We start from the raw sequence: 20,814 nt of genomic DNA, 5'->3' as shown, positions 1-20,814 counted from the left end.
ACGAGCCGTGGTTAGCGAATGTTAGTGGGTGTACGATGGTATGACGCACAAGAGATGTGTATATCGTGACGTGAGACGCTAATTGAGTTTATATTTTATATAATTGACAACCGTAATTTAGCTAACAATTATGTTCTAAAACAGATAAACCTGAAATCGCTTTAACAAAATTATCAATAAACGGAATCAACAAGAGTACTTACTAAACAACTATTCAAGAATATTCAAAGATCATACAATATATTACAATTTGAAATATTGGTTAATTGTCTACTAATTCATTCCATGTATTGATTGAATAAAAAAACACGTCCGAGTAGGTAGAATATATCATCCGCCATGAGATTGACAGTATCCGCTCTATCTCAAAACATGATCAGATGCAATTTAATTTTTTACACCTAACGTCACAATATACAGAAAAATTGAAAAATATTTACAAACATTGCTTGAATTTATAAATTGTTATCGATAATATTTTTTTAATATGTAAATAATTATCATTAGATAAATAATATAACAAACATAAATAAATGAATAAATAATATAACAGTAACTGGCAAGACAAATATAAAAACAGCAAGCTCACGAAAAATACATGCACATAGAAATGAAAACAAAAATGGCAAATCAAATGCTTGTCCCAACAAAGCGTTTTAGCTTAAAACCGAAAGACTACAAAACAGCCCTATTTAAAAAAAAAAAACAAAAAATCTAGTCATAAATCTAAGGCAACATAAATAGTAAAAAAAATCTACTACAATAGAATCATGCGTTCGTCGACATGTGTGCACACTAAAAATTACGAGAATGGCATTTAACACAACAGAGAAAGTAAGTTGTAATATTTAATAACGTATCCGGCTCGAAGGACCAAAACCTAATTGGCAGAATAACCTATTTAGTTTGATTTCAAGAGGTTGGGGACTCTATTAATGATATGAACGGATTTTGAAATTTTATTCTCATAAATTTACGTAGTGTTAATACATTTAAATTTAAATAATCCATAAAAGAATACAAAAATTTCATTTAAGACATATTTTGTAAGATTAGGATTTGTGTCCAAATCCTGTTGGTCAATTCATAATTTTCGAAAGGCTGAAATGGTATTTTAGGACAGACACACACATCCACATCCACCATTTTTATATTACAATTATAATGAAACAGTTATAGTAATAAATCCATAGAGGAAAGGAAAAAGCAACTACAATTTACGATTAATTTTAATTTTATCCTTAAAGAAACACCACCACTATCAGTTCTATTTTATTATGCAAAATATACTGGATAGAGACGAGGAAATGGGGAGGTACCACTACCCAATTGACAACAATTTCCTACGCATAAAGAATCACTCCGAATGGTATTAACAGGTTATTCCGTCAATTACTATACAACAAGATTTATATGTCATAGCGGGCAGCTGTGCTGGTGGTTCGCTGATGGTAAGCGATCACCACCGACCGTGAACATTCGCAGAGGTAGTGCCTCTGCGAATGCGCTGCCTGAGGGTAAGGAATGGATTGACGACTGGAAAGAAGGAATGGATTGTTGAAGGGTGAGGAAAGGAAACAGGCCTCCGAAGCGTTCCTTAAGCACGTCGAAGATTCACAGAAAATGCCATTCTCAACGGTAAAGACGTGCATTATTCGAGCAAAGCTTTACGTACATTTAATATTACTTTCTCTGCTGCGTTAAATATAGAAATATAAAATAATAATTAGCTAAACAATCATCCAAATCTATGAATAAAACGAGGCTTGAAGCTATCAAACATAATCTGAAAATAAATTCGTATTAAATAAAATTCAAAACAAATGAAAAGAATCAACAATAAGATACTGATACTTGTTGAATTTTTTGTATTTTCAATTTTATTAATTCAGAAGAATCAATGTATCAATAAAGTGAATTAGTCTATACAGACTCGATTTCCGATAGAAAAAAAAAACTATTTAACTAAATTTTATACTAGGTGGTACAGGGTGAAATATTTGTAAATGCGGCGGGAAATATTTTGATGAAATTCAATACATTGAAAATTTTCTATTTAAAAATCAAATAATTATTTTTTATTCATTCAAAAAAATCTCCCTTTTACTATTACACAAATTAAGCCTTCTTGTATTTTATATATGCCTTCTTGTATAAAACAATTTTTTCTATCCCAATCAATAAAAAATTCAAAAACTAGCTTACAAAAAATCCACCCTGCGTACAACCATCAAACTCTGATTTAATTTGATTTAAACGCATACCTTATTCGGCGGGTTGGGGCGGGGCGGCGCGGGCCGCGGCGGCGGCGTCTTGTGCCGCTTGCTGCTGTTGCTCGCGTTGCTGACGTTACCGACGTTGCCGACGTTGCCGGCGTTACCGACGTTGCTGACGTTGCTGATGTTGCCCGGGTTGCTCGAGTTGCGCGTCGGCGCGTGCAGGACCGCGAACGGGTCCGATTCCCACGCGCTCTGGAATGTTCCAGGTGTAATTTATAGTATATACCTCTATATTTTAACATATGTGTGATTTTGTATGATATGACAATATGATATAACCATGTCTTGTGTGACCATGACTATATTTCGTGTTACTATGTGACCGTGTAATGTGACGGTGTGTGATGTGTCCACGTATGGTGTGATCATGAGTGATGTGAATATGTTTGGTGTTACCATGTGTGGTGTGTCCACGTGTGACGCGACCAAGTGTAATGGGACCACGCGTGATTTGATAGCATGTGACGTGACCACGTACGATTTATACGTGGTTGATGTGATCATGTGTGATAAAAAAAAGTGAAGTCCCGTGTACTAGGGTATGGGGCAGATGATATACATGTGTTTCACTGATCGATTTTCTTTATGGACAAGTAGGTGATCAGCCTTCTGTGTCCTGCCAGACCGAGACATTTCTTTTTTGTGCGTCCCCATCGGGAATCGAACCCAGGACCCCTCGGTTCTACGCTCACGCGTTTACCACTGTACCAAGGATGCGTCAATCATGTGTGATACGATTATGGGTAATGCGATGCCCTCGACTCACATCATCGTTCTGTTTCTGCGCGTTGTCAGCGAAGGAGTCGCCCGCGAACGGGTCCGCGTTCGACGCGAACGGATCGCTGCCGAAACCGTCCTGAAATAATATATTAAAAGTATTCTAATTGTTCAGTTCAGCTATTCTAAAAAGCACCTTATCACTAAACTATAAGGCACACTATAGTTTTTATTTATACAATATACCTACGTACACTGCAGGTGATTCATTTGCCGGACATATATTTTATTACATTTTTGATACTGTTTTTTATTTTGCTCTGTAAAAAGTAAACTTCTTACAAATGAAAGACCAGGTTGCCTAGTAGCGATTGCTGTGAACATCAAGGCCGTCTTCTGAGCTTTATTTATAGCTGTCAAATTATTTTATAAATGTAATTATTTCTTTCATAATATGAAGCATTATAAAAAAATAAATAAAATATATACCTGCACTGGTTTAGCCCCAGCGGGGGCGAAGGGGTCGTTTGCGGCGGAGGCCGCGGGGGCGAAGGCCGAATCCTTGAACGGGTCCGAGCCGAAGCTAGCGGTGCCGTTCATTGTACTGAAGTCCGCTTTCGAAAATTCGTCCGAGTCCTGAAATACATTTGATTGTGAAATCGACCAAAATTCTAGACAGCACTACGTTAGGCATAAGTGTACATACAATTTGTTAAAATTCAGAGTACGTAATATCTAAAAAAGTTTGCATTGTTATAAATATCAATATAAACAATAAACAGCAAAGCTGTTTTCAACATCCGTCTCGAAGGACCGTTCCTCAAACCTTTCTTTATTAAGGTTACCAGCTGGAGTCACCTCATCCTCCCTCGCACGAACTGCTACATGAAGTATTAAAGCCCCCGCGACGGACAATATCTTCCAGGTAAGTGCTGGTGCAAGAGCACCTCTAAACACCGCTCACTGCTTGTACCCACCTCGTCGCCGCGCACGAGCTGCTGCAAGTACTGGTGTGAGAACTGCGGCTGCAGGTGCAGCACGGCGGCCGCGCCCGCGCCGCCCGCCTCCAGCGCCTCCAGCGCCGCTGTCAGCGAGCGGTGCTGGTCTTCCAGGTGGCTTAGCTTTATCTTCATCTGAAAGACGATGCATTACAAATGTTTATAATGAAACTGTTATAACTGTGATATGGTACATGTAAAGTTAACACAGCGTAAAAATATTATTATTTATTTCAAATTGGAAAGTTTTTTTTTCTACAAGACAGTAAGTCCTCTTAGAAAGTTGAGAAGAAAATCTGTGCCAGGAGGATACCGCCTCTTTCGTAACCAAGTTAATTACATCTACATGTGTGCGCGTGTGCGTGTACGAGTGCGTGTACGTGGGCGTGTGTAAGAGTGCGTGTACGTGAGCGTAAGTGCATGTGCGCTTGCGTATATAATATGTATGCACAATGCACATGTGAGTGCTATTTCAATAATATGTTAGGCTCGAAAGACCAAATGATGATATGCAGGTGATCGTTGTGATAAAGTAAAAATAATAACTTTAATTAATCTGACCATAATTTATTAATAAACTATGAAGTAATTAATTTTAATGTGTAATGTAGGAACGCGACGCGGATGTGATGTTACTCGTACGTATGTATGTATGCAGGTGAGCGCGGACCTGGCTGACGGCGAGCACGGAGCGCGCGAGCTGCGCGGCGAGCGCGTCGGCCGCGGCGCGCGCGGCGAGCTCCTCGTCGTGCAGCGCGCGCTCGCGCTCGCGCAGCGTGTTGGCGGCGGCGCGCCGCGCGCCCACCTCCGCCTCCGTCTCCGCCGCGGCCGCCTCCTGCGCGGACACCTGGCTGCGCAGCTTCTCCACCTGCATATATCGATGGGGGGTTCATTAGGGTAAATATTCGAGTCTCGAGTCCCGAAATTTGTAAAATTTGCTCTGTGTCAGTTCTTGATAATCTTATTTTATTAGATAAATTGTACAATAAATAATAAATAAATGATAGTACTGAGAAATTATCATCTGTACACTAAAGTATTATTAATGTTTAATTATTAATGAAATGGAACTTTGTCAAACTTTCTTAGCTTTCTAATCTTTTCATTTGACTACACAGGTAAAAAAGCAGGCGGATAGCCAGTGTTATTTTATTAAAATATACATACAACAGAATCATAAAACTTCAAGGGATTAAAAAAAATATTTTGCAATCCAAAGAAAACACTACTTACAAAGTTATTTATTAGATATTAATAGAAGTGAGAAAAGTATAATACAAGTAATACAAATAGTCTACGTTACAATAACTTACTTGTGATTTCAAATCGTTCAACCTTTTTTGCGCCTCCCCTTTTTGGTTTTCCAACTGTTTCAATGTCGCGGTTAATGTGTCCAATTCACTCTGCAATAATTGTTATGAATTGTAAAGATTGTCCACTCTAAAAATCTCCTACCAAACAACGTACAACCGTTTTCAATAACCTATCTATAAATAATATGATAATCCGGCTCGAAGGACCTAAATGTGCAGGTGATTATTGTGATACATTAATAAAAAAGCCGAAGCGTGCTCGACTCCCATATAACTAGATAGTCACAGAATTTCGCGATCAGAATATAACCAAGATCGGAGGCCCGTTTCCTTTTCCTCACCATTCCCTGACTATTCCTTCTTTCCAGTCGTCAATCCTTATCCCTTACCCCTTACCCCTTAAAAGCGGACAGCGCAACCCAGGCACCACCTCTGCGAATATTCACAGGCAGTGGTGATCATTTACCATCAGGCGAACCACCAGCTCAGTTGCCCGATTATGGAATGAAAGAAAAGGAGCACGGCGCACGGCACGGCACACGGCACGGCACGGCGCGGCACGGCACGGCACGGCACGGCACGGCACGGCACGGCACGGCACGGCACGGCACGGCACGGCACGGCGCGGCACGGCACGGTGCGTGACACACACCTGCAGGCTGTCCGCCTCGCCCGTCTTGGTGGCGAGGTCGCGCGTGCGGGCGGCCACCTCCGCGTCGAGCGCGAGCCGCTCGCGCGCCAGCGACTCCACCTCGCGCGCAATCGCCTCCAGCTCGGGCGTCGGCTGCGGGCCCAGCGACACCGGCTCCGGCTGCGGCGGCGGCTGCGACAGCTGCGGATTTATCAGTAATCGATATCTTAACTTTCTTGCTATTTAATGAAGGTACATTACAAACACAGAATGTTGTTTCATAAATTGATATAGATAAAATAATCGAATCTGCGAGATTAATAAACTTAAACAGCCTTATTTTACGTGTTGCTGTGACAATTATATGGTAAAATAGATTAAAATATTTTTCTAAAATCAGGCATTCAGCAGGAAAGTAGCAAAGCAGTTAAATGTTGGTACAGTAATTCTTATAAAGATCCAACTCAATTGAATCGAATATCGGGTGAAACCGGGGGGCGCAGCAAGTTAGTTCCTAAAGCTGGTCGCGGACGAATTCTAAACAGCACCTGCGGCACCTTCACTAAAACAGTTCTACGGAAATCAGTGGGGTGTAGTAAGAAAGAAATCGCCATAACCGACGGCCCCTTCGCAGGTCGGAGGTCTATACGAGACTTCCCCACTATAAAACATCCTAAGCTGCGTACTCACCAGCGCGGCGGCGAGCGGCGGCTGCGCGGGCTGCGCGGGCTGCGCGGGCTGCAGCAGGTCGGGCGGCAGCACGGCGGGCGGCGGCTGGCCGCGCAGCGCGCGCGCCACCAGGCACATGGCGGCCGCGAACTGCGCGCGCGTCAGCTTGCCCGTGCTCGACGTGTCGCACAGCGCCCTGCACGAGTGCATACGTCATATTAGAATCCTACTGATATCCTACTAATATTATAAATGCGAAACTTTGTAAGGATATATGTGCGTTTGTTGCTCTTTCACGCAAAAACTGCTAAACCGACTGCAATGAAATTTGGTACGTAAACAGCTGGACAACTGGGATAACATAAAGCAACTTTTATCCCGATATTCCTACGGGGTACGGACTTACGCGGGTGAAACCGCGGGGCGCAGCTAGTTTACTATAAAATTACGATAGAGTCTTAATTGATAGGCAATTTAAATTTCTTAACGGATCGGAAAGCAATAAATTGTTACAGCAAAAAAATATTCAAAAACATTTTAGTAAGTTTTATATGTTTTTGTATATGCGTCTACGTGTGCGTGTGTACGAGTGCACGTCTTTAAATACCTATATGCGACTGCAATGATATGCGCATATATCATATCTGTTAAAAAACTTTACTATTTCTAATGACAACATTTATTTATATAAAATATCTATGAAAATTAATTAAATTGAAGTAATAAAACGTTTTGCAAATATGGAAAGAACATTAGGATATTAATTTTCCAATCGGCCTAATTGTCCTGCGCGTGCGCACTCACCATATGTGCGCGAGCGTCGCCTGCGGCAGGCCGGTGTCGAGGAACACGTGGCGTATCTCCGCGCCGGACACGAACCCGTCGCGGTCCGTGTCCGCGGCGGCGAACTGCGCGTCGTACTTCGCGCGCTCCGCGGGGGTTATCCACTGGGTTGTAGGTGGCGCTGGTGACGGTGTGGACGATGGCGGCTAAAAAATATATGCGTTATTTTTTTTTTATTAGTCTGTGTAGACTAGACGAGTATTTGTATTTTCTTCGCGAAGAAATAACATAGGTATTTATATTATATGAACCTAATTGTCCATTTTTAAACATGCAATGCCACTGTAATCATCAAAATTGTAGTAGTGTATTGTGCAAATTTAAATGGACACGACACGGAAGGCTTAGCTCACTCATAGAAAGTTCTGAATTACCTAACTTAAAAAAATCCAGTCAAATTGAGAACCTCCTCCTATTTTTTAAGTTGGTTTAAAAGCAAACTCACACTTGACAGGTCGAGCAGGCCGTCCAGCAGGTTGGTAGCGGGGGGCTGCTGCGGGCGCGGCGGGTGCGGCGGGTGCGGGCGCGGCTGCGGCGAGGGGGGGCGCGAGGGGGGCCGCGACGGGGGCCGCGACGGCGGGCGGGGGGGCCGCGCGCGCAGCTCCGGCGGCAGGCTCGTCGGCACCGCGTGCTTCTCCAGCGCCTTGTACACCAGGTGCATCGCCTGCACGGAGCGAAGGTGAAGGGGGATTATATTAATTGAAAGCTGATTTTCATATATATCTCAGCAGCCACTCTTGGTTGGATTATAAGCGGGTTAGAAGAAGTCAAATATAGAGATTTTAATTTCAATAGAAAAATTGAATAGTAATAGAGGACACAGTAATTACATTGGTACATAATTCCCATTAATATCATAATATCACATTATATTTCATACACTATTTACCAACGTCATCGGGTAAAACTTCAGAAACATTCAACATCTTTAAATATTTTTTACATTTTTCTTTTTAGAAACAAGGAACATATTTTTACAATTATTAGAGACAATCAAAGATATTTTTAAAACAAAAAGCCTGTAATACAAAACTAACAAATACAGGCTTCATTGTCTATAAATACAAATATAAAATATGTCTACCATTATATATATTATATAATGGTAGACATATAATATTATTAGCAAGCAATTTATTTAAAAATAGAACGACCACATATCAACAAAAATGGCCACATACCACAATAAATTCGTGCCTATCGAGCATGCCATCCTTATCCTGGTCGGCGAGGTCCCAGATCTTGCCGAGTGTCTCCAACGGGAGCTTTGACTCCATTAATACTCCTTTCACCTATGTACATACATCGATTTGCATTAATCACATGAAACAATAAACTGACTCGAAGTTCATGGAACTCTATATTTAACTTATTATAGGTTGATCAGAAATAAACAAATTTCGCTAACAACTAGTGGTCACAAATCTGATATTACTCAGTTGATCTATCCAAGTGAATAGATCATCTGGCTAAATGAAAATGGCGTATACTTAAGGTGAGTAGTCACTTACAAAGGCCGGCATAGCAACTGTGACACCTCTAGTGTTACAAATGTTTATGGGCGGAGTTGACCACCTAACATCAGGTGGCCCATGTGCTCTTTTGCTTGCTCTGTCATCAAAAAAACCTAACTAACAGGTGCCCGACCACGCCTAGGACCTCTAATATCACTTAATACTCTGGTTTCGTCGCGTTTCTTGTTTGTTGTCTGTAGACCAAGTGTAGATTCGGTGGCAACACCAAACGAATCTCTCGGACTCAATACATTTCTGCTCCGCTGGTCTCCAATTCTAAATACCAAAAGAGCTGGATTGGACTACTGTTTAGCGTTAGACCCTATCCTGAACGGTTACAAAACCGACCTTATTCCAGGGAATCATTCATCAGCTGAACTGCAGCAAATCAAACAGATGTCCCAACCCTGATTTCCTATTCTTATCATCAGACAGAACTATATTTAACTACCGTTTAGAGCTAGCAGAGTCTTAAAATACCCACCTTATTCCCGGGAATCAGTCCATTGGTCGGTTGCAGCGAGTCAAACAGCTGGCTGTACTTCTCCCTCTCTGCCGGCTTCACGCTCCAGTCGCTGAGCGGCGCGAGCGCGGGCATCGGGCTCGCGCTCGCCGGCGGCACTTTCGGCAGCTCACCCTGGGGTAGGCAACTGGCGTGAGTCACTGTCCTCTCACCCCGGATCAGCCCGGGTCGAAACAATAAATAGCTTGTTACACGGTAAATATATGGCTTTCTTGTACAAGAAGAATTTTAAAATCGATCGAGGTCGAATACCAGAAAACATCGAAAATAGATTATACATATTATTATTAACTATTATTAGGATACCCAAAATGAAGAAGGGTCTTGAATAAAGTATTACTTCGTTCAACATTAGCAGAGGTCTTGAATGATAAATGCCAAGACCAAAGTTACAAAATTAAGTAAATTATATTTTATTGTTATTTGCGAGTATAGTATTTAATTACATAACATTATTAGCATGCATTCACTCCCTTGCGAAACAGGCTACTTTTTTTTTGGGGTCAAACCATTTGGACATAAAACATAAATAAATTAAGATTTAAAAATTATCAAAAGCACAAAAATATTACTTACAACTTTAGGTGGCGGCGTCTCAGAGTGTATATTGCTCATGTTTATGTCCTTGCCGGCCTGCGCCAGCGCAACCAGCTTCAATGCTACGAATAAACCTGCCTGTAAACGAAATAATTTATTATTATTATCTGTTTCTACAGGTATATGTTTTTTAAATAACTGTAAACTTCAGAAGGCGGTAATCGATCATTTCTTTTAAATTAATAACTTCCACAGACTAGACATCGGACACTTTTGTGTAGCGAAACGGATAATAAAAAACGTCCTTGTAACAATTTTTCTCCAGAACAACAGACTCGATTAAAACTGTTTTTTAAGAAACATTTATAGCACAGCAGTATAAAAGGTTGCAAATGTGTAGAGATTTTTTAATGTCATGGTAGGCAACTGAGCTGATGGTTCGCCTGATGGATTCGCCATTAGAAGAGTGCAAATGCGTTGCCTGCTTTTAAGGGGTAAAGGATGGGTAAAGAATTGACTACGGGAATATAGAAATGAGCTGAGAGGAAGAAGGATACGGACCTCCAGACAAATATAACTATGGGAAAATTATACCCTCCCGCTAGCTCCAGTGGGGAATCAATTCAAATATTATATTTAACTGGTCAAAATATTTACAGATGATAATGATGATGAGACTCCCAAGGATTTCCAAATGGGCTGGATACATCATCAAATCGAAATAAGTTCGAACGAAAATTTCCTTTTAACTAATTTCAAACGATAGTGATACTCTCAGCAATAAGCCAAAGAGGGGGAAAAGCGAGAAAAAAACAATTATTATCAATCACTCACAGTTCAGTTACGTTTCTCGTCTATAATTATCGCCTCCTTACGTACAAGAAAATCGATAGATGCAACATCGCTCCTATTGCTCACTGTAGTATTATTTCATTCGATGTTCAACATATTTGTATTAAAGCTTGTATGATACTAATCATGGCCTAATTAATCTCTTCGCAAAAATCAAATCCAAAACCGATTAAGCGTTTACATAGTACTATTATAATTGTTTATACGCTATGAAATATAACGAAAACCTGACAAACTAAAAAAGTTAAAATACGACTGACGTGTAAATTTTAATCTCGAATGAAACCACTAAAAAGAACAAACGAACAATCCATAACAATTACTAATCATCTCTGCTCTTCTATCATTATACTGCTTTCACAGTACACGATTTTCTGATAAGAATAAAATAGAAAAAGATATAAATCGTACATTACCTAACCACAGAATCAGAAAACAAACATGACACGCACAGATAATTCAATATTTAAACACTTAATGCTATAAAATCCCACTCTAATCAGTAATCACCTCAAGAGCAAAAAATCATATGGAGTGGGTATGATTCAACCTCAAACACAAACACACAAATAGTCAACAAATTCGTCAGTTAGCTACATAGATAACATGTCACTATACGCAATTAAACATATAATACATCCTTTACAGTCGATATTGTCATATTATCATGTTAATGTACCTACTATCACTGACGTGGGGGCGTTTATAGGTTAAAAATTAACTACTGACTAGCTCTAACTAGTGATTGTAAAGGTTGAACTGAGATATTACTTATTTCAGTGTTAAGGCTATGCACGCAAAAATAAATATCAGCTAAAGGCTGGTGAAAAATATATTGGAACTTTTTTTCAAACTCGTGATTTTTTTTCTCAAATATTTGTCTCAATAATACGCACACAACATTTCGTGAGAATTGGTCCAGCCGTTACGGAGGAGTATGGATACTAACACGAGACGAGAATTTTATTTACATACAGAGATTTAAATAGTTTAAACGCTGAGTAGACAAACTGACTCAGCGTAAGAAACAATTCTCTAGTTTAGATTCTTCGCATTCTTTACCTTTTTCCTATAAATGATTCAATCAAATACAAAACAGATCTGTGTCAATTATTATTAAAGGCGCCTTTATTGATTGCTTGTCACAAAAATGTTTGAAGCCTGTACTGGCACTAAATTGAATGAAATTTGGGACGCAGGGCGTATTCCGGATTATTTTAATGCCGCAATTTTTGATCCGTTTCTATAATGTTGCACATGTAACTAATCACAATATCTTACTTTTAAATGACAAAGAAACAAATGTTTGTTAATAACCCTTACTTACTAAACATTTAGTCGAGTTCAAGATTTAAAGACGAGAGTTATATTTAAAATAAACAAAGTTTCCTTTACTGCAATGATAAAAAGTTACAAAAGTACGTGAAACCGGTTGCTATTGGGCCCTTGTTACTCTCAAATAAAGAATTTTTTTATTAGCAATAAAACTAAACAGACTTTAAATTGTCAGAACTAGACCAAATTTAAATGGGACTAAACCGAACGCATCATCTTTCCAAAGAAAAAAAATCAACATAATCGGTTCACTCAGCCGACAGCACTGAAGGTCAACAAAACCAAAAAAAAATACAACCGAATTAATACTAACCTACTTTTTTTTTGAAGTCGGTTAAAAATTAAGACAAACGAGAATATTAACATAAAATTTATCCATTCACGCATGCTTCAAAAAATTATGGATTTCGGCGAATGCATCGACCTTATTACAGTTATATTTGGGCCTAGGCCAACACTTTTTATGAGGCGACTGTCTGACAAACGTAAAATCTAGAAAGGTCATAGCTTTCGTAGGATAAAAGGTCGATGGCGTAATTTGTTAGCCCTTATAACTTTTGTTAGAAAATCGTTAAAGGTGGTAATGAGATTTGAATGTTTGCTTATGCATAAACATATGAGAAAGGTTTTTTTTCATTCGCACATTTTCAGCAATAAAAAAAAATAAAACCTGACGTTATACGTATAGCTCTTTTAATACTCACACTATCAATTTAATATCTTAAAAAATATTAAGACTGCCGGCAATAAGCTCAGACTGGAGCGTAACACCGGCTTTTAACGCCTACTCATATATCATTCAGGTGCTAGCTTCTGCCCGCGGCTTCGCACGTGTTACATTCGGAGTAGTTTTATAGATTGAGGTACTCTACCCTCTATTAAAGAAAACCCCATCAAAATTCGTTGCGTAATTTAAGCATACATACATAGGGACAGATACGGTAAGCGATATTGTTTTTTCTACGTAGCTTAAAAACAACACAATGAAAATATCAGCTAGTATGCCATATTTTTAACTGGCAGCTTATGAATGATAAGATAAAAGTTAGTATTGATCTTATAAGATAAAAGAAATCTTCAAGGCATCTTCAATTTTATCTTTATGAATTTCACACATCTCTTAATTTTTTTTTTAATGGAAACTTAGTGGAATGGTGATGCAACCTTATTGTATGTGCCTCACACATATCTTAAAATTACAGAATCTGTTATAATATATGCCTGCTAGCATTTTTGCACCACAACCGATACAATGATTAAATATAACCCCAGCGTATGTATGTTTGTATGAAGAAGGTATAACATGCATTCTGAATTCATAATCTAAATTTCTTGCATCCGAAATTCTGAATAGTCACATATTCAACAGACTTAAAAAAGGAGTTACTCAATTAGACTGTATTTTTTTTTGACTTTGCTTGCTCAGATCTTTCAAAAGAGAGAAGCAATTTTGACATATATCGTTTTTATTTGTAAGCTGACATTAACGTGTACTTACTTTATCCAAATATCCTTTGCCAGTGGGATCAGAGAGATCCCATATTTTACTGAGGACCACATCACTGAGACGAGACTTCTTGAGGAATCTAGCTGCGTCCAGAGCCTGTATCGCCCCAGTGCCATTTGGATCCACCTGCAATCAGTGATCAGTAATTATAGTACTATCACATGAAGTACTAAGTGTATAAAACAAATACATTATATAAAGACAAAAATTTGTGAATATGAATGCTTAATCAACATTTTGTTTTAATTAGTTTTATGCAAGTATTCTAAATTTAGAATTCAACACTTTTATCAGATTTGAGACACAAATTATTCATTATATTATTTAACACAATGTTCAAACACTTTGCAGTGCCCATGGTCATGGGGAGACTAAGATGTGACATGTTTAATGCAGGGTTTTATAATATCTTAAATAAATGACATTTAAAATCTGATAATAAGTATGTCATTTCTAAAAGAATGTTCGATTCTACTCAACTCATTTACACAAAAAACAAGGTGAAATTTGGCACAGCAATGGATATCTATGTGGATTACCATAATATGCTTCTTTAACTGTTATGTAAAGTAAAAAGTCCAAGGCTCCTTTGGGTAACTACAAGAAAAGTTAAAGTCTGCTCATCAGACATTAGTCTTAATGCCATGGCAAAGCCACTGACACTAGAGCTTATTGTTAATGGAACATAAATGAGGGACTATTCCAAAAAAAATACCCTCAAAAGCACAGCTTGCAGCTAAGATAAGCAAAACTAATGATGGAAAATGCATATTATCCTATAAAATTATGTTCACTGAGTAATCTTAAAATCAGTATAATACGATATTTTAAACTTATGTAACATCAAATTGGAACAAGAAGTACCCGGGCATTGATAACCATTGCTATAAACTAATAGTCATTTCATAGCTACAATGGGCTTTAAGAGGCTTCTCAATTTTAGCAAGGCATGTTTTAGGTCACATAACCAAGGCAAATAATTATGATAAATGACAATTAATCTAGTAAAACCAATGATTAGAATATCAAATTATAAATACAGGTTATTCTACCTAACAAAGATATTAGTCTCGAACCTTTTCATTGTTATATAGTGCTAATCTTAGTATATTTAGCTATAATTGTATATTTGAGATAATCTACCTTAAAATTTGGTCATAACAAGATCAATGACATATGGTATGTGAACCTGAGTAATTATATCACAAATTATTAACAAAGGACATCCAAGGAAATAATAATTCTAATTCTATCCTACTAATATTATAAATACGAAAGCTTGAAGAGTTGTGTGTGCTTTTTCATATAAAAACTACTGAACCAATTGCAATGAAATTTGGCACGTAGATAGCTGAATAATTGGAATAACATATAGGCAACTTTTTATCGCGATATTCCTACGGGATAAGGGCCTTCGCGGGTGAAACCGCGGGGCGCAGCTAGTATCAAGATAAAGAATTAAATTTATTGCAACAGTTCTCTTATCTCCAAAATATTTCCCATATGTAAAAACAAGTTTAAGATCAATTATGAATATCTGTAAATCATATGTTTATATGTATTCCCTTTAATAATTACAATTTACATCGATTACAAACTTTAGACACCAGATCCATATCTCACCCTGAACTTAATTTATTATTTGATTTTCAATTCAAATTGTTACCTTATTTACACAGCAGTGTTACTTATAATGTAACCTTCTGTATTTCCAAGTTTTTAAAGCTGCATAAGTCAATTTATACAACAAAACATGCTTTTATAGGGATTAAGAATCCAAATGTCACTAATCTAATATGTATTATAAATACAATAATTACAACTTACTTGATGATAATAGGCCTCGTATATAGAACTGTGGGTCCCTGCCACCTGCAATGGTTCAATCCACATTTTTGTTGGTCAAATATTAAACTTTACACTATTTAAAAAGGTTTTATGGGTGTGACATATCTACAGAATTTGTAACAGTACAACTTTTAACACAATTTAACCAAAATCTCTGACAATGACCACGGATATCACTACACTTTTAATTTTTGTAATAAATAAACGCAATTTTAATTATTAACGTAAACCGTTGATTTCTAGTTTTAACATCAGCGTAATCAGTCTACGAGTTCCCGACACTTCGACGCCGCAATTTAGTAGTTGTAATATTCAGGCTGGCAATCAATTTTCACAAAACGATAGGATATTGTTAAGTGATGATTTTCAGGCACATTAACATTAAATTAGCACTAAACTATTTATTTTATTCGGGTAAATTCTACCTGAGTAGGAGAAGGCAAGGCAGCCATTTTTTACATCTCCCTGTCGACCAATCAATAGAGTCCATTGACTAGAGACACTTGACATTTAAAATGATGTCCCTTTGTTTTTAAAATTGATCGGTTTTAAATTGTGTTAAGAAAATCGATTGAATCATTCGATTCAAATTATTACAAATTATAAAATAATTAATTATTACCGCAATCGCAGTTATTTCTTAATAATTACGTATTTAACGAAGGGATGGAATATAGAGAAATAAAAGAAAATTAATGCATTCGAAAACTAATTTTTATTCATTATTATCATAATCTAATGTTTGCTACATTTAAAAAAAAATGACTGAAAGATACTAGTCTTATAGTAACAATAGCAATATTTGTTCTATGAAAAATGCAATATTTGTTCTATGAAAATTCCTATAAACATATTCGCTTAAAAAAATGAGACGAACGATTTTTTTTTTATTTACCGCCGCTAATGTAATGTAATTCTGTAAATGTTCCATTAACAAAATTGCTTTTTTCAAATTATTATTTGTGTTTGTACAATTCAATAAAGTGTGCCAGCCTTTCCAATCCTCGTCGATTAATTTCATAGCATGGCAATGCTTCAAACCTTTGTAGCCACTTCTTTATATTTATGTGCCGTTCGGAAATCGGAATTAGTAATTGCAGGGATGTCACAGTCAACATCACACAGATATCACATAAATACATCTGAAATAGAATTTTGTGTGTTATACGCATACGCTGCCTATAATTTCTATTCCGAAATATCCAATGTTAAGAAAATTTACCTCAGCTCCAACAAGCCATTTATTTTTGTTCAGATTAATCTCTAAATAGTCCAACGCATCATACCATTCATCTTTCTTTGTTTCTGGCACCGGCCAATTGCCAGCAAAATATGAGGACTAAAAAATACGTATTAGTTGTGTTTTTATTAATACAAACACTTCTTACTTATTCAATTTTCAAACATTTATCTTACAGTTTACTTACAATAATTTCACTATCTAGCGGAAACAACCTGCTAGAGTTATAAAACAGCATTTCATTTACTTTTGCTCTCTCAAAAGGATCGATAGGATAGAGAAGCTGCGCAGGCGCTTTCTGACATAAATAAATGGCGGCGGCATGGCTATCAAGAATTGTTTTGTCTTCAATAACTAAGGCTGGCACTTTTTGTAGTGGATTTATCTGAAAATGAGTTATGTTAAAATTTTAATTTTCTACAGTTTCATTTTTTGTTTGTTACCTCGGAATTTTCGACTGGGTGAACCGATTTTGACGATTTGTTTTTTTTCCACGTAAATCCTTGAAATAGTTCTGTTAATTTGAAGGCGGTTTTATTGTTTGTTAATAAATAATTGTTTATTGCATCTATTGTTCTGGATAGTTGGCTATCATGCTACATGCATGAAAATTCATTTATTTAAATTCTAATATCTGTAAAAACATCACACATTATTACCTTATAGTACGCTTGACTCTTGTGTTCGCCAGCAAATAAATCTACTTTATTTATAATTAATTCGATATCAAGCAGTGAAGCAGTCATCATCACAAACCGAACAGGCGGCGAGGCCTCGTCTGCATATAATTCAGGTTTTTGGGACATCGTGTATTTTCTGAAAAATAATATAATTTAAGTATACACATCATTTAAGTTTAAGCAAAAAAAAAAAAACAATGAATAAATTAATTGAAATAATTGTTTTAATAAAATCAATTTATTATGATATATTAAATTTGGGAGTTGTTCTGTATTTTTATAACTACCAACGTGCAATCAGTAAATGCCTGTGTATTTTTAACTATTTAAAAAATGATTCATACGAATATTATGCTTTTTTAACACTTACATTGCATATTGACGGCACTGTAATCCATATGGAATAACGTATCTTATTATATTCTTCATACAGTGGATCATTTTATAGACAACTTGTGTAAACAAACCAGTTCTAGGTAACTAACCATACTGTCTTCGAAGTTCGTATTATTTACGCTGAATAAACATCATTTGATCAATTCAGGAATAAAAATGAAGTCACAATAAATAAAACATTAGCGATATCCATAAATATACTAGCTTCATCCTTTTTAAAAGTATTAAAAAATTAGAATGTTTGAGCAGAATACTATAACTCTAACTGAAACTAAAGATCTGTTACAATAACTATAAGGAGGGTAGAATTATATCTTATCGACCAATTAGGGATAATATGCCGAAATAAGTACAATGTGGTTGTAAATACTTTTTAAGCTAAAAGGAAGTAAAATAATATTTTGTCCTATAAAGGGACAATAGCTTTTTTATTCGCTTAATTGTGTTGTTCTAAATAAAAACTATAACAATATATATAAAACTAGCTGCGCCCCGCGGTTTCACTCGCGTAAGTCCGTATCCCGTAAGAATATCGAGATAAAAAGTAGCCTTTTTGTTATTCCAGTTGTCCAGCTATCTACGTACCAAATTTCATTACAATCGTTTTAGTAGTTTTTGCTTGAAAGAGCAACAAACGCACACACATCCTTAAAAACTTTCGCCTTTATAATATTAGTAGGATAGGATTATAAACTACATTATTACTAATATTATTATATATGGTTTGGTTCACAGTAAAGAATTTGATCTGATTTGATTATTATTGATGATATTATATGACCTTATTGGTACCCAATAGACAGAAAAATTAACAAAAGAAAATAACCTAGAATTGCCTCTTACCTTGATGTCATGGATTAATTATTTATTAAAATTAACATGTAAATCAATCTGTAAAATAAAAAAAAAGGAAACAATAATACAAAAAAAAACATTACTTTAAAAATGGGTAAAGTTGGAAGCAAACCGCTAGCTTCGTTAAAGTAAGTTTTGCTATAATTTTAATTCTGCAACATTTAAATATTTTATTTATTTTTTTTATTTTATTTTTTAAGGATCACAAATGGTTGTTACATGTAAACTTAAGCTACAGATCGTTTTTAAATATAAGTTGGCGTATGCACAACCTATTGTATGTGACCACAACTTACACAAATGTTATACTTTATTAGATCTGCCCGCGGCTTCGCACGCGTTTAATTCGGAGTAGTATAATAAATGTTATTATACATATAACCCTTTCTCTTGATACAATCTATCTTTAAAATAAAACCCCCGTCAAAATCCGTTGCGTAGTTTAAAAAATTAAAGTTTTGGCTTGAGGCTTTGTTTTATGCCATGTAGTAATTACTTACTACATTTCCGCCCCCGGCTTCACCCGCGAGTTCAAACGTAATTCCCATGGACACACACACACACACACACACATTATTACACATTTTTTTGTTTATTTTTTTATTATTATGAACTGCTAAATATCTTTTCAATTCCCATCTAATTGACGACAGACCATACGTTTCAATCCGCAGGCACTGCACGTTGTGGAAGGCTGATCGAAGTCCCGCCTGCAGGTCGGTGATGATGGCGCTGGATGCGATGAACATTAGCGTTACTGAAGTGGACTTGGACATGGATAAAGCTGAACATAAGGTTCAGGATATTGTGTGCGTAAGTTCATGTTTTCTAATACATTTAGTTAACCAAGCATATCTTTTTTTATGTCATAGTGGGCAACTGAGCTGGTGGTTCGCCTAATGGTAAGCGATCACCACCGCCCATGAGCATTCGCAGAGGTAGTGCCTCTGTGAATGTGGGGTAAAGGAAAGGGAAAGGATTGACGACTGGAAAGAAGGAATGGACTGGGACGGGTGAGGAAAAGGAAATGGGCCTCCGGCTCCCCCACATATCAATGTAGTCTAGGCTATATTTTTGTTGTTAATTGTTGTTTGTTTAATTGTTGTGGCTATATTTGTTAATTGTTGTGTGTGTGTTTGATTGTGAATAAATGTATGTCTATGTCTATATGATTTTATATAAGAATCGGAATTCTACACCACAGGTATATTATTTTCGAATACTAACATCTATTTACTATTTGTCAACTTTATTTATTTATATTGTCCTACTAATATTATAAACGCGAAAATTTGTTAGTATGGATGAATGTATTTATATGTGTATGGATCATTGGTACTCTTTCACGCAAAAAGTACTGATTACAATGAAATTTGGTACGTAGATAGCTGGACAACTGGAATAACATATAGGCAACTTTTTGTCGCGATATTCCTACGGGAGACAGTGAAACCGCGGGGCGCAGATTGTATAGAGAGATATAAATAAAATTGGAGTGTCTTTGTTATATTAAAATAACCTTCTTTTACTACATCTATATGAATAAACATACTTTACATACACCAAAATTACATTTTTTATCGTTCTCTCTGTCGGTCTGTTTGTTACGACTAATCTCTGGAAGAGTTGGACCGATTTTGATGGGACTTTCACCGGCAGATGTCTGATGTAATAAGAAATAACTTACGCTACTTTGTAAAGCAACCTTCCTAACGCGGGTAAAACCACGCTGATAGTCAAAAAAATATGTTATGGTCTCAATTTAATATCATATCAATAACAATATTGAAGTAGTCATACTAGTGTCTATAATCATATAAAATTTGTAAGGATGTGTGTGTTTGTTGCTCTTTCACGTAAAAACTACTGAACCGATTGCAATGATATTTGGTACGTAGATAGCTGGACAATTAGAATAACATAAGCTAGTCATACATATATAAGCATTGATATCATGTATAAGATATCAGGTCACATCGTTAAGCATCAGTTGAGAAACGCCTTCTCCTTCGTCACGCATATTAATCTATACTAATACTAGCTGCGTCCCGCGGTTTCACCCGCGTAAGTCCGTATC

General features: G+C 36.7%; 2 protein-coding genes across 3 annotated transcripts in view; both read right to left on the bottom strand.

The window, feature by feature from the left end:
• Positions 1–16,079, bottom strand: part of LOC119831951 (epidermal growth factor receptor substrate 15-like 1) — a 19,408-nt gene extending 3,329 nt beyond the window's left edge. The window contains exons 1-16 of the mRNA XM_038355520.1: positions 15,992–16,079; positions 15,546–15,590; positions 13,710–13,844; positions 10,064–10,162; positions 9,449–9,601; positions 8,632–8,742; positions 7,896–8,114; positions 7,412–7,596; positions 6,629–6,803; positions 5,960–6,139; positions 5,308–5,397; positions 4,665–4,862; positions 3,974–4,129; positions 3,486–3,632; positions 3,046–3,135; positions 2,265–2,471 (exon numbers count right to left, since the gene is read on the bottom strand). Of these exons, the coding sequence (XP_038211448.1) occupies positions 2,265–2,471; positions 3,046–3,135; positions 3,486–3,632; positions 3,974–4,129; positions 4,665–4,862; positions 5,308–5,397; positions 5,960–6,139; positions 6,629–6,803; positions 7,412–7,596; positions 7,896–8,114; positions 8,632–8,742; positions 9,449–9,601; positions 10,064–10,162; positions 13,710–13,844; positions 15,546–15,590; positions 15,992–16,018 (2,217 nt within the window). The 5' untranslated portion in view covers positions 16,019–16,079. The remainder of the gene's footprint in view (positions 1–2,264; positions 2,472–3,045; positions 3,136–3,485; positions 3,633–3,973; positions 4,130–4,664; positions 4,863–5,307; positions 5,398–5,959; positions 6,140–6,628; positions 6,804–7,411; positions 7,597–7,895; positions 8,115–8,631; positions 8,743–9,448; positions 9,602–10,063; positions 10,163–13,709; positions 13,845–15,545; positions 15,591–15,991) is intronic.
• Positions 16,080–16,363: 284 nt separating this feature from the next.
• The window catches only part of LOC119831784 (glutathione S-transferase E14-like), a 5,669-nt gene continuing 1,218 nt past the window's right edge, over positions 16,364–20,814 (bottom strand). The window contains exons 2-6 of one of the 2 annotated variants that reach the window (XM_038355293.1): positions 19,398–19,469; positions 17,466–17,622; positions 16,994–17,191; positions 16,789–16,905; positions 16,364–16,708 (exon numbers count right to left, since the gene is read on the bottom strand). In XM_038355293.1, coding sequence (XP_038211221.1) covers positions 16,523–16,708; positions 16,789–16,905; positions 16,994–17,191; positions 17,466–17,612 — 648 coding nt within the window. In that variant the 5' untranslated portion in view covers positions 17,613–17,622; positions 19,398–19,469 and the 3' untranslated portion in view covers positions 16,364–16,522. Of the gene's footprint in view, positions 16,709–16,788; positions 16,906–16,993; positions 17,192–17,465; positions 17,623–19,397; positions 19,545–20,814 lie in introns of those variants that run through there. The other variant, XM_038355292.1, reaches the window with a different exon arrangement.

This window comes from Zerene cesonia, chromosome 14 (genome assembly GCF_012273895.1).
Source record: "Zerene cesonia ecotype Mississippi chromosome 14, Zerene_cesonia_1.1, whole genome shotgun sequence".
Lineage (NCBI taxonomy): Eukaryota > Metazoa > Arthropoda > Insecta > Lepidoptera > Pieridae > Zerene > Zerene cesonia.
This window is presented reverse-complemented; position numbering and strand designations above follow the sequence as displayed.